The 18,162-nt window shown below is 41.9% G+C and overlaps 1 protein-coding gene across 2 annotated transcripts in view; it reads left to right on the top strand.

Annotated features, from left to right (window-relative positions):
* The first annotated feature begins 386 nt into the window (after positions 1–386).
* JAK1 (Janus kinase 1) overlaps positions 387–18,162 on the top strand; it is a 37,935-nt gene continuing 20,159 nt past the window's right edge. For both annotated transcript variants that reach the window (XR_014157781.1, XM_081867133.1), the window contains exons 1-6: positions 387–629; positions 11,349–11,426; positions 12,969–13,167; positions 14,797–14,920; positions 16,849–17,002; positions 17,746–17,909. Coding sequence is in view for 1 of the 2 variants with exons in the window: in XM_081867133.1 (XP_081723259.1) it covers positions 11,421–11,426; positions 12,969–13,167; positions 14,797–14,920; positions 16,849–17,002; positions 17,746–17,909 (647 nt within the window). In the remaining variant the exon portion in view is untranslated. The remainder of the gene's footprint in view (positions 630–11,348; positions 11,427–12,968; positions 13,168–14,796; positions 14,921–16,848; positions 17,003–17,745; positions 17,910–18,162) is intronic.

The raw sequence follows: 18,162 nt of genomic DNA, 5'->3' as shown, positions 1-18,162 counted from the left end.
CACTGATCCTGGTCCGACTGCACTGGCTACCAATTAGTTTCTGGGCCCAATTCAAAGTGCTGGTTTTGACCTGTGAAGCCTTAGGACGGCAATACTTCAAGGACCGCCTCTTTCCTTATGAACCTACCCGGACCCTGAGATCATCTTCTGGGGCCCTTCTTCCTGTGCCTCCTCCTGGAGAGGTTCTGAGGGTGGCAAGACGAGAAAGGGACTCCAGCAACAGCCCCCCCTTGCAGAACAATACGTCACTTTTAAAACACACACACACACACACACACACACACACGGGGCTGGACAGACCGAAAACGTAGCGAAGGCTGAGGAAACTTCAGTGCGCCTGCGCTGGGCAACCCCCCGGCGCTTGCGCACTGGCTCGGCGGAGCTGGCTTCCTCACTCAGCCGTCGGCGAGAGGAGCGGAGGGGTTCAGTGGGTCCGTCGCCATCCTGCGTGGGCGGGAGCGGACATCGACTCCCCTTGGGGTCGGAGCCTGGAAAGCCCCGCGTTTCTCCCCCACCCTCCCTGCTCTGGCTGGAGAGGAAAGTATGTGGGGCAGAGAGTGAGGTCGGGCAGCAGCAGCAGCAGCAGCAGCGCGGAACCCCTTTCGCCCAAGGAGGCGCCCATGGAAGCGGTGAGTACGTCGAGGGGCGCAGGGCGAGAAAGGAGCCCTCTTTTCCTCCTACCCCGGGGCGCTGCGGGGTGAATGGCGTCCCCCCCGGGGGTGACTCTTCTTTTGCCGGCGTAGAAGCCTGGCCCGCCCAGCTTGGGGGTCGCTCTTGCCTGTTTTGCGGGGGTCTCCTGCCCACAAAGCTCTCCCCCCGCCCCCGCGGTGCTTCTCCAAGGGTGGGGACTCAGCGCAAGAGGCGGGACAGCCTTGGGAAGGGGAAACCCGCCAGCCTCCCTCCCTCCGGGGAGTGGGGCAATGGCTGGAGCTCCCTGGAAGGGCTGCTGCTTTGGACGGTGCTTTCGATCCCCGGCGCCCTACAGGCAGGACTGGGGAAATTGAAACCCTCGAGAACTGCTGCTGCTGCCGGCCAGAGTAGGCGGCACCAAGCTCGGTAGGGGGTTGGTGGTGGCTTCGGGGGGGGGGGGTCGTCCCGCAGAAGCCAAGAAATTCGACTGTTGCCCACCCCCAAATAAAAGAGATGGAGGCAGGATGACGGGTGGACTTGTTGCTGGGGATGTGTACGAGACCAGAGGTTTGCAGAAAAAGAGAAGAGAGAGAGAAGCAAACCCGCTTCCTTCCCTTCTGCATACATAGCCAGCTCGCGTGTACAAGTCGTCGTTGCGCTTTGGTGACAAACAACCAGAAGTGGAGATGGCTGACATCCTGTTTATAATCGCACCAGAGGTGGTCTGTGTTCTTGAGACAGCTTGGTGTTAATAGTGAGGGTTTTGTGTGTGTGTGTGTGTGTGTGTGTGTTTGCTTGCTCAGTTCTCGATAACCAGATGACCCCGTCCACACACAGGCTTCTTCTTTCTGGTTTCTTTAAAACCAGAAAAGAACTTGCAGCTGTTGCCGATCGCTGGGCTTTGTACGTTGAGCTACAGCATTCGAAGAAGGGCACGAATAGTCCTAATCTTGAATCATGGCACGGCTTCTGAAGAAAGCTGTAGCATCAGGAAGTTCCCTGTTTACTGTTTTGTCTTTTGCTTGGGGGAGGGCCAGAGAAATGAAGCTGCCCTTCTAGGACAAATGGTGTGGGAAGGGGAGGAAAGAGGAACCGACACAGGCACAATGTTGCATAAGGACATTGACTTCGTGTGAAAGAACAGTTCTGTGTCATAGAGAAAAATAGTAGCAGTTGTTTTGCTAAATGTACTTTTAAAAAGCCTATTTTGAACTGCTCAACCTACTGTGTTTTATGTATACATTTTAGTCTTCAGATTTTAGGAGTGGTAAAGCAGCAATATGAGTACAGAATGAGCTTGATGAACTTGCACCAGGTGAAACTTATTTGCACCAGGTGAAAAATGTGTTGCTGTTAATCAGCACTGATACTGGCTAAAATGTGACCAAAGCACAGTTAGGCTCTTTAGGGTGATAAAGCCAGTTGTTACAATGTTACAGTTTATAGTTTTGACAAAGTGAAGAAATATGGATGTGCCTCTTCTATGGCAATATAAAGCAACATTATGGATGAAATTACCATAATAAAGTTAGGTAGTACCGCTTTGTGCAATGGAAAACAGAATTTGAAATCATCTCTCCCCCTCCCTCATATTAATGAGCTCACTATTTGGTCATCTTAAAAATACCTGATGTGGACTGTTCATTTCCACCTATTTTATATTGATTTATGTCACTGGGCATTTAGGCTACAACTGAGCAAGCATTCATGCAATTGTGTTTGTAAGTCCCACTGGGTAGTGGTATTTCTTCCTGATGAGAGAGACAGACAGACAGACACATATTATGGGACTGCAGTCTTTTAAGCAGGCTGCTTGGCTTGTCAGGTGCAGAGATCAGGGGTTTAAAAGGAACTGTATTATGCTTTGGGTTTATTATTACATTTAAAATATTATTATGTACCCGTAAGTCTTCAAGGTGGGATGAATGAAGAATCTAAATGTAACTTGGCTGAAGCCCTTCTCTTCATAGGCAATAAGATTTATGGGGTAAGAGCATCAGTCTATTTCCCTTTAAAATTAAACAGTTGCATGTTAGCTACAGGAGTTGTTGGTAACTGTGACTGCAGACAGTCCTATACATGCTTACCTGTAAGTCCTATTAAGCTCCATCCATTCCTATGCTTGTTTACTTGGAATTTGATGTCAAAATACTTTTTTGTGTTTTGTGTTGTATATTGCTGCCAAAAACACATTTCTTGTGAATTACCTAATTGTTGAAGCATGTGTAAGCAGTTTTTTAAAAACGACTCTTGATTTTAAAATATATGAATTGCAGTGTGGGCATCAGCGTATTCACTTTGCCCACATATGGAGAAAAGTAATGCATTTCTTTCTTTTCTTTTCTTTTTTTAAAGTGTACAGGAAACCACACCTTTTTAGCTGAAGCTGTTGCAGGTGTTATAGCAATGCAGGAGCCATGGTAGATCTCTGATGCTAAGTAGATTTGCGTGTGAAAGACTGTGTGTGAAAGTGTCCTATCTTGAATACTTGAAGGGACCAGAGAAGCCTATTATAATGAGTAATTTTGCAGTGATAGACTAGAATAGGGTCTCGTGAAAAGTTGAAACTGCTTAGGAATTTTCTTTGAATGTTTATGTTACATATATTGCCCAGATAAACAATTCTGCGTTAGCTTATCTTCTATGTATTTTTATACAGCAGTTCAGGCTTCTCAGGACTCTGCATGTCTTCTTCTTTTGCTTCATATGTAATACACTGATTTGTGTTGGGGGTTCTGATATAAAACCCCCCATTAGTAAGCAAGTACCTTATGCCATGGGACGCAGGTGGCACTGTGGGTTAAACCACAGAACCTAGGGCTTGCCGATCAGAAGGTCAGCGGTTCGAATCCCCACGACGGGGTGAGCTCCCGTTTCTCAGTCCCTGCTCCTGCCAACCTGGCAGTTCGAAAGCACCTCAAAGTCCAAGTAGATAAATAGGTACCGCTCCAGCGGGAAGGTCAACGGCATTTCCGTGTGCTGCTCTGGTTTGCCAGAAGCAGCTTAGTCCTGCTGGCCACATGACCCAGAAGCTGTAACGCTGGCTCCCTCAGCCAATAAAGCCTCAACCCCAGAGTCATCCACGACTGGACCTAATGGCCAGGGGTCCCTTTACCCTTACCTTATACCATGGATATATTTCTACTTGTCCTTTATCAGCAAAAAATAAGGTGCTTCACGGATACTTTAAGTAACTTTTTTTAGTTGTGAGACAAGTAGAGGAATCCATCTGCCAGTAGGTCTTTCTCTAGATCTCATCATGTTATAGGGCAGGGTGGGGGGTGAGAAGGGAAGGGAAGACTGTACAGTGGTACCTCAGGTTACATACGCTTCAGGTTACAGACTCCGCTAACCCAGAAATAGTATCTCGGGTTAAGAACTTTGCTTCAGGATGAGAACAGAAATCATGCTCCGGCGGTGCAGCAGCAGCAGGAGGCCCCATTAGCTAAAGTGGTGCTTCAGGTTAAGAACAGTTTCAGGTTAAGAACAGACCTCTGGAACGAATTAAGTACTTAACCTGAGGTACCACTGTACTTGTACCCAGAGCTGCACCAGCTGAATTGGAATTACGTAGAGTGCATTAATGTGTGGCTAAACAAGACCTTTTGAGCAAATATGATTATGATTTTATGTAAAATACTGTTTTAAAATAGGCACCTGTATCAAGGCAGACCTCATGCTTGTTCTTCATTATCGCACATGTGTGTGTGACTGTGTGTGCATGTGTGCATGCCATCGCATCTTTTCACCTAAACATTTTGCTAATATTTATGTGTGGAGAGGGGGATGCAATTTCCTCTAGAAATGATGAACTCCTTCATGATCTTGGACCATATCTATATATAATTCTCTCTCAAAGGTCTCATACATGCACCCTTTGGGGGGAGTGGGTCATGTTACATTAAATATAATCAGCCTTTTTTCCTAAATGTATTTTAGCAAATTCAGCATTTCTTCAGAGAAATAAAATCAAACCCCATCATTCAAAGAGGAAGTAGAAGCCAACTGGTGAAAAGTAGTGGTTAGGATGAGGAGAAGCAAAACTTAAAACAAAATAGTGGCACCCGCCTTGTGGAACGCCCTCCCATCAGATGTCAAAGTGATAAATAACTACCTGACATTCAGAAGACATCTTAAGGCAGCCCTGTTCAGGGAAGTTTTTAATCTGTGATATTTTAGTGTATTTCTGGTTTTTATGGAAGCCGCCCAGAGTGGCTGGGGAAACCCAGCCAGATGGGCGGGGTACAAATAATAAATTATTATTATTATTATTATAAAATAAACAGTTCTCTAACATCTGCATGTGGGTGAGGGAACAGGGTTAGCTACATCCCTAAAATATATCTGATGAGAGAGAGAGAATGAATTTTTCATTTGATGCCCTGAGAAGGTCTTCTTTTCCTTCTTATGCAGTACAGAACTAGTTGGCTGTTGCATCTTGACACCTTTCAGGCCCCCATTTTCTTGATTTGCCCCATACCTTGCTATAAACCATGTGTGTGGAGCAGAGGAAGGATTCTCCTCCCTAGTCAGAAGAAATGCCTGGCCAATAGATAAGGATCCTAGAGGTACAGATATTTGACTAGACTCATCTTAAGGTTAGAACAGATCTGCTGAGAGTAGTTCTGACTCATGTGTCTCCTTATGTGTCACTCCAAAAAGACTCCATGTACTATGAAGGGCTGCTTTCTTTTTCCCACACTTCCTGGAAACAGGAAATCAGGGGTAGGAAACCTGTGGCTCTGTGGAGGTTGTTGGACTGCAAGTCCCATAATTCCTGACCATGCTGGCTGGGGCTGATGGGATCTGGTGTTCAGCAACATCTGGAAGATCACAGGTTCTCTGTCACTGATTTAAATCATGGTTATTTTAACAATAAAACTATTATAGTCGTAGTTCTTTAAGGCTTATGGTCTGTAGTGCAATCTAATATTTATCCCCCATAAAAATAAAGTTGGTCAAATGTATACCTTTGTGTGAAAACTAAACTGTAAATGTGATTCTATAGCAATAGCTGATCAGTAAAGTGTTGTTGTTGGGGTTTTTTTAAAAAATAAGCACAGAACATTTTTGAACTCTTTTGTACTATGACTGAATACCGTATTTTTCCGTGTATAAGACTAGGGTTTTTTTTCCTTTTAAAAAAGGTCAAAAATTTGGGGGTGTCTTATACACGGATACATCTCCCCCATTTTCTTAAATTGGAGTCCCCCAAAATAGGGGGTGTCGTATACATGGGGGCGTCTTATAGACGGAAAAATATGGTAAGTACTGAAGGCAATCTAGATAAAGCTGTTATTCTTTTCAAATGCTCTGATTGTATTTTATAATTGGTGTATATTGTGCTAGGTACCTCATCTGATCATAAAATGAGCTGCTGGTTGTGCTGTCAGTCTGTGCTGCCAACCATAGAGCCACTTCATATTTCACTTGTTGCTGACCTGTACTACTGTGCTATGACTAGTGGAAAGGAAGACTATGATTGACAAGGGAAAAGCCAGCATTCGATCAGATAGGCTCCTGGGGCTTACCAGACCCAACACTTAGCCAGATGATTAGTGCATGGGAATAGTTTTCGGATGTAATTTAAAAGGATCCAGTGGTGGCCATACTTCCTTGTCGGCCCTTGTGCAAAATATATTTTGCCCCCATCTTAATTTAGTTGGGTTATACAGCAGTATCCAGTTGCATACCTTCTGATCAGAGATTAAACACTATGAGAAGAAATTTATTAAATACAAAGAACATATCTTCAGAATGTGTATAAATTATAGATGCACCTTTATACCTAATCTTAATTGGCATGATGGTTACACTATTTATTAATCTCCTTTTCCAAATGTGTCTGGGTGGTTTACAAACATACCGTATAAACAGTTTAAATGGTTTTTAAAAGAGTACAGAAACTATGGAAGGTAGATGTTTGCTTTGTATTGTTTCTAAACCTTTGCATCCAGTTGAAAAACCTGGCCAAATGAAAATACAGTGGTACTTCGGGTTACATACGCTTCAGGTTACATACGCTTCAGGTTACAGACTCTGCTAACCCAGAAATAGTACCTCGGGTTAAGAACTTTGCTTCAGGATGAGAACTATCTTCAGTAGTTTCTGGAAAGTACAGATAGCGAGTGCCTGTCATATCTCAGCAGGGACATGGTTTTATCCAACAGGGGCAACTACACTGATAGTCCTGCTCCGAGTTACTGTGGAGTAGGCTTCTGTCTTTTTTGAACTTGAAGGAGAAACTCTCCTCCAGAGTGCAGACGCCTACTGGGTATGTAAGGGATGAAGCGGTCTCTTGATAACCTGGTCCTGAATTGTATAGGGCCTTGTTAGTAGCACAACCTTAATTGTGAAATGGATATAAATGGTATATTGATTCATTTATTTTGTGAATTAATTTAATGCACATTCTTACATACTGCCCTGGAATATGGGATATCTCAGTTTGTAGAGCATGAGACTTTGAATCTCAGGGCTGTGGGTTCTAGCTTCACGTTGGGCAAAAGGTTCCTGCATTGCAGGGAGTTTGAGAAGACTGACCCTCGTGGTCCTTTCCAACTCTACAATTCTATTATTTCAGTGAAGAAGTATTTTAAATATGCCTATGTGTCATCTTTGTTCTTGAGCTTTCTGGTCAGTTTCGCCAAGATGACAAAAACTTTAAGAAAGAATGGGAAATATATATATAATTTACTTAGGAGACCACTGTAAGCAAATGAAAACATTAGCAGGATTTTAATAACACTTGTAATGTAACAATTACTATGGACAGATACAAAATATGAACTATGAAACTATATGCAGTTGAAAATGATGACAAATAAGTCCAGAGATTCAGAGAAATCTCAATGTGGGTATTTATTTGGTATTATTAAAATTTTATGCTTGTAAACTGATTTTTTTTTAACAAACAAACAAACAAATAAATAAGCAAGCAAGCCTATGTGGGATGTTCACCTTGCCCTGATGATAGGACAGTTTTTGGCATACATAATATTCTGGAGGGCTATAAGGTTTGGACTTTCACCTCAGAGGGACAGAAAGGTTTTCATTTCCCCTTTCCAAAATGAATGCTGCAGAAATGGTTAGTTCCTTGAGCATTTATGAATTTGATTGTTGCATGTTAGGAATAACATGCCTCATGCACATAAATACTTGATTTATTTAAGTCTGGGATGTAGAACCTGTAACCAGCCTTCCAGGAATTGTAGTCTAACTTTCATTGTCCTTGCACTGTTAGCTATGCTGGTTAGCATAGCTGATGGCAGGTTGTAACCCAACCAATTGGTTCTATGCTGGCCTTCAGTGTTTTTTATGTTTATGAGTTTTTCTTTTTTAAAAAATGTGGTTTTAATGCTTGTATTGATAATGTGCAGGCTTCTGTTTTGATTGTGAGCTACTTTGAAAGAACCCCAGTCCTGAAAAGTGGCATTAAAGTCTTGTAATAAAAATTATCTGCTCTTGGTGCCCTCTGGTTAGAAGAGCAGGGCGCAAAAAAATAATTGTTTGGTTTATTTATTTGCTGCCTTCCTCAAATCTGAACACTTCTTAAAAAGTGGTTGGGAAGATGAGTTGCAGCTATTCAGATTTACTAAGAAGTATTTGGGTAACAAGATAAAGATTCAGTTGTGAAGGAACTGGTTTCCCTTCCTGTCCACGGAAGTTAACAGTGGAATCCTTTAATGTTTTCCTCCATTAATATCCTTAAAAGAATTGTGATTTTAGTGGCTGTCTTTGCAATCTTCTTCCAATAGTGAAATACCTCCATTAGCAGTACATAGATATTATAAGGCTGTTAATTTTTCATGTTGGCCATAGATTTCTGTAAACACTACCTAATGCCCTAAAGCTGCCTTCCAACATTAATATTTTAAGAGTAATTTTAAATTCCGGATTACATGTCATATTATTTTCAGTAGCTAAATTAAGCTACTGCTTACGGGCAAACAATTGCTATTATAATATTAAGTTCTTAATGTCTAACACATCTACTGCTTCAAGAGGAAGAATAATTATTCATCAGTATATCCAGTATATTACGTGCTTTTTCACACCATCCAAGGTTATTGGTCTTGCTTTAAGACAGCCTTTCTCAACCTGTGGGTCCCCAGATGTTGTTGAACTACAACTCCCATCACCCCTAGCTAGCAAGGCCAGAGCTCAGGGATGATGGGAGTTGTAGTCCGACAACATCTGGGGACCCACAGGTTGAGAACCGCTTGGAAGTCGAACAGAATTCATTCCGGAAGTCCGTTTGACTTCCAAAACATTAGGAAACCAAAGCTCAGCTTCCGATTGGCTGCAGGAAGGTCCTGCAGCCAATCGGAACCCGCGGAACCAGCATAGGACATTCACAAACTGGAACATTCACTTCTGGGTTTGCAGTGTTCAGGAGCCAAGACTCGCAAGGTGTTCGACTTCCGAGGTATATTTAGCCAGACCCAAAATACTTTACAGTTGTCACTTGCTTTTAAATATACTTAGCCAACAAATATATATTAATAGAACACCATAGAGCAGGGGTTCCCAAAGTGCAGTCAGCTTTGTCCCTGTGGTCTATAGCAGTGTTTCCCAACCTTTGGTCTCCAGCTGTTTTTGGACTACAACTCCCATCATCCCTAGCTAGCAAGACCAGTCGTCAGGGATGATGGGAATTGTAGTCCAAAAACAGCTGGAGACCAAAGGTTGGGAAACGCTGGTCTACAGCATGGACCACAGAATTAAAAATTGTAAAGCACCTGACACAGTGCATTACAATTGCTACAACAGCAGAAAAATCCTTAAGCAGCCCACCAAAACCCTCAGTAATATTCAAGCAGTCTGTGGCCAGTCTGGGGTGCAGGGTGGGCAGTTTGGTGACCATTGCCATAGAGAGCAGACAGCAACAAGCCAAAGGATGCAGTGAGGTTCCACCCTCCACCTTACACAAATCCCTGCAGCAGGTGGTGGAAGAAACTGCTCTTTGCACCCTGGCATGATTCTCCCAAAGCAGTAGAAATGCTCGAGATCATACAAGGTATTGTTTGTGTGGACCATAAGTCTGGATTTCTGTTCTTTTCTTCTCCCATGATACAACTGTATTAAGTGTCTAGATAAATGGTATCATTTGCTGGATATGGAGTACTCAGCAACCAAGGTGAATATTGTGGATGACTATGTCCCACTGACTAGATTGTTGCTGAAGAGCTGCTTTTTAAAAATTAAAAATTAAAAAATCCTACTGAAAACAAGAATATGAGGACAGCTTTGCAGTAAGTACTTATTGACTGGGCATTGATTGTTTTGGCCCCTAGAAGATTATTGCAAAAGAATTGCACTCACTACTTTCTGTATTCCAGGAATAGTTGCTATAATTGGAGACTAGAGTTAAGGGTTAAGTGTAGCATAAAAGCAGTTCTCAAAAGCAATAGTTTTGACTTGAGGTGAGGTTTTCGGGAAAGCTGTAGGTTTTATTTTTCATCTTTAAATCTGTATTCTTCCTTGATAGTAGTTCTCACAAATGTTTCAGTGGTTGTGGTATAATCAATTTTCAAATGTATTGTTCCTCTATTAAGTTATTATTAAAAAAACAAGGCATTTCCAATGAGTGTCTAGATTCTGTAGTCTTCAGGAGAAATTAATTTTGCTGTGAGACCCTATGGAGTGGAATACTAGGATGTACTAAAAGGGGTGTTAACATCATGTTCTGTGTTTGTAAAATAGGGGTGGGTCTTTCTCTCCATCCCTCAGGACTCTCCTTAGGCTACACCAGAGGTTTTTAACCTTTTTGAGTCCACAGCTCCCTTGACCCAGCTACATTCTTTCTGCAGCACCCTTGTGGGGCTCAGGTGCTGAGTTATGTCACCCCTTGCCTGCAGAGCTGGCAGCCTTTCATCCATTTTCAAACACCTTCCATTGTGGAATGTTCCCTCAGCCTCCTCTCCTCTCCCCTCTCTTTGGGAGTCCCCCGGGCAGCCGCAGCTGCCGCCCTGGTCTCTGAGCTCTCCCTTCTGCCCCAAAGAGAGGTGCCTCTTCACATTGCCCCACAGCGGCCTGGGAAGCATCCCTGGTCAGCCCCAGAGGCACCATTTGCCTGGGAAGCTTGTAGCCAGAGCTGCTGCAGCATCGAACAGCTGTGCAATCCTTTGGGAGGCAGAGACATGAGAGGGAATCAGAGGAGGAAGGAAAGAGGGACAGAGGCCAGTGTTGCTCGTGGCACTCCTGACTATCATTCAAGGCACACCAGGGTGCCACGGCACACTGGTTGAAAACCACTGGGCTACACCATTTGTCCCAGGCCACACCCCTGCCAATCCCGCTTTACCTTCTCGGATATTTTTGCCTATGGTTGAAATGTAGCCATTGCTCCACCTACTGATCCCACCACTTCTTAAATGTTGTTGTCCATGAGGACATGTGGCTCTCCAATGGAAAAAAGATTCCTTGCTGTTGTAAAATGATAACATGCGATGTTTCGAACATCAGTAGACATGGATGAGAGTTTTTGAAAAGTTGGCTTTGGCTCTGTATTTTAGCTATATTATATACAGAATGGACATCTCTCTCTCCTCACCTCAAATATATAGCCACTCTAGTTTAGAACATTTAGATAATTAAAGTATCGTATTTTTAGAGCATTCCTAAAACCCTGTTCTGGTAAACTGAAAATTATCTTTGGCATTTTCCTGTAGCCTAAAATTTGGGGATTTGATACTATTTTCTGTTCTCTTGTTCAGGGCTGACTAAATTCTCGATTATCTTGAAGTCACATCTATTTAGCTGGCTTGGAAGTTCAAACAGCCATATAAATGCCGGTATGTATTTTAATGTAATTATAGTGTTAGCAAATTTAAGACCAAACCACATACCATTTCCTAAAAAATCAGTTTAGTCCTTGTTTCCTGCCAGTCAATAGCATATGTGGTATTGTGGCAACTTAAAGATTCAATTTTTTATAGTATAAGAATTGGTTAGCCAGAGCCCACTTTGTCAGTTGCTCAAAGTGGTACTTAGGTGGATAGGCATGTATGTCCTGAGTACAAAGAGAAAGGATTTTTTCTTCTTCAACAAAGTGAGATCACAAAGTCAAGCAGGAAACAATAGTGTGTGTCTCAATGCTATGCAGAGCACAAATGAATCCAGAATCCAGTTAGATTGATGCAACAACTCTTCCGCATGGGCGACCCCTTCTGAACTAGGGAGCCACTGGTGATACAGAGGTGAAGCATGATCTGTTAATTTCTGTGATGAGTGACAGTCCCAGAACTTGCTGAGTCCAAATTCAGCAGTGTCAGATTTGTGGTGTACTCCTTTTACTGTTGGAATACTATCTTGGTATTTATATCATTAGGAGTGTGTGTCCTGTTAGTAGTGGCTTGTGCCATGTGAGAGGGCATCTAGGTTCTAGCAAACATAGAACCAGAATCAGAGCTTGAGAGGGTGTAGGGCAGAGGAGAAACTACCATTTGACTTGCTCACTATCAGCATTCTAAAATTGGCCCCTCTCCATTGATCAAGACCTGTGCAGTGGTACCTCGGGTTACAGACGCTTCAGGTTACAGACTCTGCTAACCCAGAAATAGTACCTCGGGTTAAGAAATTTGCTTCAGGATGAGAACCGAAATTGTGCTCCGGCGGCACAGCGGCAGCGGGAGGCCCCATTAGCTAAAGTGGTGCTTCAGGTTAAGAACGGTTTCAGGTTAAGAACGGACCTCCGGAACAAATTAAGTTCTTAACCCGAGGTACCACTGTACACTGGTATTGGATCTATCAATAGCTGGAGCCACCTGTACAGCCTTCAGCCCGCTTGCTACCCTACACCCCTGAATTGCCCATAGCTGGCTGCTGCAGTGAGATATCTGGTATGTGCCACCCACCTTTGGAGGAAAGCACTATTTAAGTTTTAAAAACACTTCATAGAAAGATGTACAGTGTCTACACACAGGAAACGGCATTAAGCCATCCATTTCACTAAGCAGGTGAAAGAGCAAAAGCAGTTCCAGATAAGATGACTTTCTGTGACAGTGCACTGAAACAGAATAGCTGATGTTAATTGCAATGAAAATCAAGAAAGTAATATTGATTGTCAGTCCCAGCCAAAAATGTTTGTGCCTTAAAAGCTGGATAGGATTCTTTGTTAGCACCTTACTGTTGCAAGAAAACCGTGTATCCAAAATTGACCATAGTTACTAGAGTCTTTATTTTTAATAGTATTTTCTGGAGTTTTTTCTCACATTGATGCCTATCCCCAGATGCCTACACAACCTTAGCTGCAAGACGAGAAGGAAATGGAAGTACAATCTAATTCTTCTGTGTACTGTTCTCTGGTTCTTCCCCTTTCATGTACCTGTATATAGTTTTTTAATGTAAGAGAAGACTGCAAAGCCATGGCTTTCTGTGCCAAACTGAGAAGTTCCAGGAAAAATGAAGTGAACACAGAAGCTCAAGAACCAGGCCTGGAAGTAGCATTCTATTTGCAAGAGAAGCCTTCTCTTAGGTATACGTCTGGCAGGTATACAGCAGAAGACCTTTGCATTGAAGCTGCTCGGAAATGCTGTGAGTTTTAGTTGTCTTCTATACTACTGTTTAACCTGAATGCCAATGCAGTTAGCTTGGTCTGCTGTAGCCTAGTGTCTGCCGAAATTTCCCAAATAGGTTTTTCTCCCCCCCCCCCACACTTTTAATCTTGTTTGTGGGCCTTTGGAACACTCTTTCCCTGTAGGTGATTCTTTTGAGAAAACTAGAGTTTGTTTTCCCTTAATGGATATAGAGTTGGCCAAGAATTCTTGGCTTCACTATGTTATCCAGTGAAAGACTGGGCCCTCCAGGATGCTGCCGCAAAAATAATCATAATGTTTATGAAGCTTAGTAGCTTTATAAAAGCTTTTCAGTGTGACTTACAAATATACAATGCAACATATAAAAAACAAAATAAGTAAAAATGAAGCACAATATGAGGCAATCAAACCATGAACACAATCCCTCCAGTCCTTAGCATTGGTTTAAACTACGACAGTCAGTCCCAAAAAGAAAATACCACCAGTCGCCAACACTCAAACTCATTCTATTCCATTCTCAGCTACCTTTTCTGGTTTAAATATAATAATTTTCTGATTTTTTTTTAAATATCCCTTTAGATATTGTATTAGTCCCCCCCCCTTTTCATTCATAATTATTAGTTTAACAGATTCTGAGTTTTGCCTCTGCTTGTGTGGACACCATGTATAAATGTGACCCACTAAGTCCTCCTTAATATGTCCTGTTCCCTAATGTGTTGTCTTCCATCTTACCAAGTTGTGCACTGGTCACAATATTTGGTTTGTACCTTGCTTTGGAAAAGAGCAACATTTGATCTGAAGCGATTCTGAGGCTGTCAGATTTGGTTTAGGGTGCAGACCTGTATCCTGATACTGAAGAACAAAGCATCATGCTTCCCATACTCGCTGTTACGGATATATATATTTTAAGTCCCTTTGACAGAAGTACAGTAGATGGATTTTTCCTGTGCAGACCAATATCCACCAAATTAAGGGGTTTTGTGCTAGATACCCTACTCCACCCCCCCCCAACAAAAAAAAGGAACGGGCAATAACTTTCCTATATTTTGGTTGAATTGAGTGATATTTGTAGGCATGGTAGTTCCTTCTGAGGGGATGCATCTTGTCAAATTTCAGAAGGGTAGTTGCAGTGGCATAACAACAGCAACATCAACAACAACAATTTATACCCCACCCATCTGGCTGGGTTTCTCCAGCCACTCTGGGTGGCTTTCAACAGAATATTAAAATACAACAGTCTTTTAAAAATTAAAAGCTTCCCTAAACAGGGCTGCCTTCATAAGGATGGTTTAATATCTCCTCCGTTCTTCTGTTGACAACTTATGTTAAAACAGTTCCCACTTCTCTCATGGTTGCTAACATGCAAACAGGGCTGAAGTTTCTGTATTTGTTTTATCCGACTTTGTCATCACAAGTGTCTAGTACTGTGTAACCCCTCCCCCCCCCCCCCCCAGATTGGCACACAGTGCTAACTGGCTGCTATTCACATGCAACATGCCCTTTAGTTCTAGGTTTCTTGTGCTCTGCTCAGTTCCCTATCACCTCTTTCTTTTTAAGGACTTGGGCGAATACATTTTTATTGTGCTTTTCCCCAAGCTGATGAACTTACATCGTTTTCTTTTAACAGCTATATCTCCATTGTGCCACAACCTGTTTGCACTCTTTGACGAACACACAAAGCTGTGGTATGCCCCGAATCATGTCTTCCAAATAGATGACAAAACTGTACTCCGAGTACATTATCGCATGAGGTACACGTAACAAGACTTTTATTCCATTGTTAAATCTTTTCAAATACCTGTGACTTTCTGTAGAATATGGTATTTAATCAGTTTACTTTAAAATGCAACCAGCCCTTGGATATCTCTTTCCAAGAGTCTGACTTGAAAGGTTTGAAAAGGTTTTAGTCTTACTGCTTATGACACAAAATGATTTTATTGTAACTTTTGTTATTTGATTGTTGCTTTGAGTTTCCAGGGGTGTTGAGAGAAGATTACCGGTAGGTATAAGTTCAATGAATAACTAAACCATGCATAAAGTCATAATTATTTGGTTTGATGTAGTCTTACAATTAGGGTTGCCATATTTCAAACACTGGCAATCTGGACAGAGCTCCCCTCCCCCTAGTTGTTCAGCTTTTTTTTTTTTTTTTTTTTTTTTTGCAAAATCACTTTAAAAAATGCTGTTTTTGAACTATTTTTTATGAAAAATGGCACTGCTGACATACACCCGAATTTTCATGGACATTCTGCCAATTTCCACTCAGACACTGCTGCCAACCTCAGTATTCTGGATATGTCCGGAAAATTCCGGATGTATGTCAACCCTACTTACTATAGGAGGATCTGAACTTCTTATAGTTTCTGTGTCTAAGAATTTAAACTTATATGAACTGTGGGTTTCTTGAAACGTGGTCTTCGAGGTAACGTTGATCTCTGACTGCCTTTGGAAAAATTGTTATAGCATTTTGTAGCCTGCAAAAGTGTATTCTTTGAACCCTGGCGGGGTTGTCCTATTTAGCACAAAGAGAAATTGGCTACAGTCCAAAAAACAGCAAAGTAAAAACCGATGCAAGATTGTGTATGTGTTAAGGAACAAAAAAGCAAATTTATGGCTGCTTTCTCATATTCATTTCCACACACCCTTTTTAGGATGGTTTGTATTTCCAGGCTACATAAAGTAAAGCAATCAGATGGATGAGAAGGTATACCTGCTGATCTGATGGAGATGTAGCCATTCCCAGACTCATGCATCATTTTTTACCTAAAAGACGTGTGTGTGTGTGTGTGTGTGTGTGTGTGTGTGTGTGTGTGTATGTGTGTGTGTGTGTGTGTGTATATATATATATATATATATATATATATATATATATATATATAATATGTATACACACACACGGTCTAATTTTCTAGCTTTAAATTCCTGAGCATACATATTATACCACCCACCTCCCAGCTCTAATTCAGTTGATCTTTATCATCAGAATCCTCCTTTATTACTTACAATTCACAAAACCTAAAGTCACCTAGTAAGTTCATGGGGAGGATTTGAACTGTGGACTTTCCAGTATACAGCTCACTCTTGCCCACTCTGCTCCAGAGATCCATGCGAACAGGATAGCACCACCTGTTTATCAGAATGCTCTTTTAAATTTACTCTGTTTTCATCGCTTCAGTGACAGTATTGTTAGTGGCACAATTAAACTAAACAGTACTGTACCAGATATTAAATATGGTAAATTGAATTCACCCTCCCCCACAAGGTCACAAACCTATTGGGTGGAGTTTAATGTTCTGTTTTGCCCAACTTTGTGTGGTCATTACTCTGAGTGATACTGGTGTCTAGCAGGAAGTAGTTGCTGGGATTAAGTCACGTTAAGGGGAAATTCTGTGTTAAGAAGGTTATACAGCCATCACTGGCTTGGGCTGCTCAATGATTTTGGGGGTGTTGGGAAGGAGCAGTATAAGGGACTAGGTGGCTTTGCTAATCTTAAATTAGTAGCCTCAGCTTGAGTGGTTATGAGCGAATTGCCATTCCTATTAGCTGAATGTTATTTTTGTTCACCAGGTTCTATTTTGGTATTTGCTGAGTCCTTATTTTCCAGTCTTATATTAAAAAGGTTAAATTTTGCACATGAGCTCACATAGTTTCCTTAAGTCCCACTCTTTACTTCCTCAAGGTTTTACTTTACTAATTGGCATGGGACAAATGAAAGCGAACCCCCGGTCTGGCGACATTCTCCAAAGAAATCTAAGAGTGCTTATGAGAAGAAACTAGCACAAGAAGGAACACCTCTACTTGATGCAAGTTCACTAGAATATATCTTTGCACAGGTAAGTTAGAGGGTGATTTTATGTTTTGTGGTATAGCAGCAGCATCCTTTTAAAAAAAATTATCAGTACAATTTTGTATTTGTTTCTTCAGGAGGGGGTGGGCCTCATGATCATGTTCATGACCTGATCGATTATTTTTAAAATGATCCATATAAAATCCAGTTTAAGTTCTCCGTTCGTACACTGTCTAAATGCAGTAGTGGTTAGTGAAGTGGTGTGAGCCACTGGTGGGCCACTGGTGCTTGCCAAGGGTAAGGGCACATGGAGCTTGGCCCAGTGTTGTGCATGGCAGTGGAGCCAATCTGATGCTTCCCACCTCTACATGCTGCACATTGAGCTCCCTGCACCTTGCCTCTCAATAAGTGACTCACTGTATTGGGAAGCAGGGGGAGCCATATTGCTCCACCCACACCACTGGCCGCTACTGACTAAATGTTAAACAATGTTTTTTTAATAGATTCATTTTAATTTTATATTTCTTTAGATGCACATCTGCAGAAAAGTTACCTATAGATAATGCAATATAAGTAAATTAGGTTTGTGAACCTTTTCGCATCGTACACCTGAGCCTCTTGATCCTATATGTGTTAACTATTTATTTTTTGTCGTGAAGAAGTGGCCTTGCCCGCTTGCTGATTCCAGCTTTAAAATGTTTCACATAGTTTTCTTCATGGGTTTCTGGTGGTTGAAGAGATTTAGCCATGCCTTTAGCTAAAAACAGGTTTCTCCCGCTTTCTGATTAGGGACAAAATGATTTGATAAGATGCTTTGCACCTGTTCGGGATCCGAAAAATGACCAGGAGATTAATGAAATTGAAAATGAGTGTCTGGGGATGGCTGTGCTTGCAATCTCACACTATGCACTTAAAAAAGACCTGAAGTTGCCAGATGTTTCCAGAGACTTCAGGTGAGTCGGAATTGTTATTTTTAAAAAGTTTTTATGAAGTTGAAGGCATTCATAGTACAAATGTGCCATAGCGGGTCCTGAACCTTTATTGGTGTGATCTATAATGACTTAAGTTGTCACTGAACTCAAAGCATGTTAATGGTGTGTCTCTCAGGAGTTGATGTGATTGAATTCTTGCCTTCTCCCCTCAGAATCCCAGTCACAATTCCACACCACTCAGTTGTCTCCTGTTGTTTGCAAAGCAACAGTATGT

Source organism: Podarcis erhardii, assembly GCF_964252035.2.
Source record: "Podarcis erhardii genome assembly, chromosome: 6".
NCBI classification, from domain to species: domain Eukaryota; kingdom Metazoa; phylum Chordata; class Lepidosauria; order Squamata; family Lacertidae; genus Podarcis; species Podarcis erhardii.
Note: the sequence above shows the minus strand (reverse complement) of the source record. Positions and strands in the feature narration are given on the sequence as shown.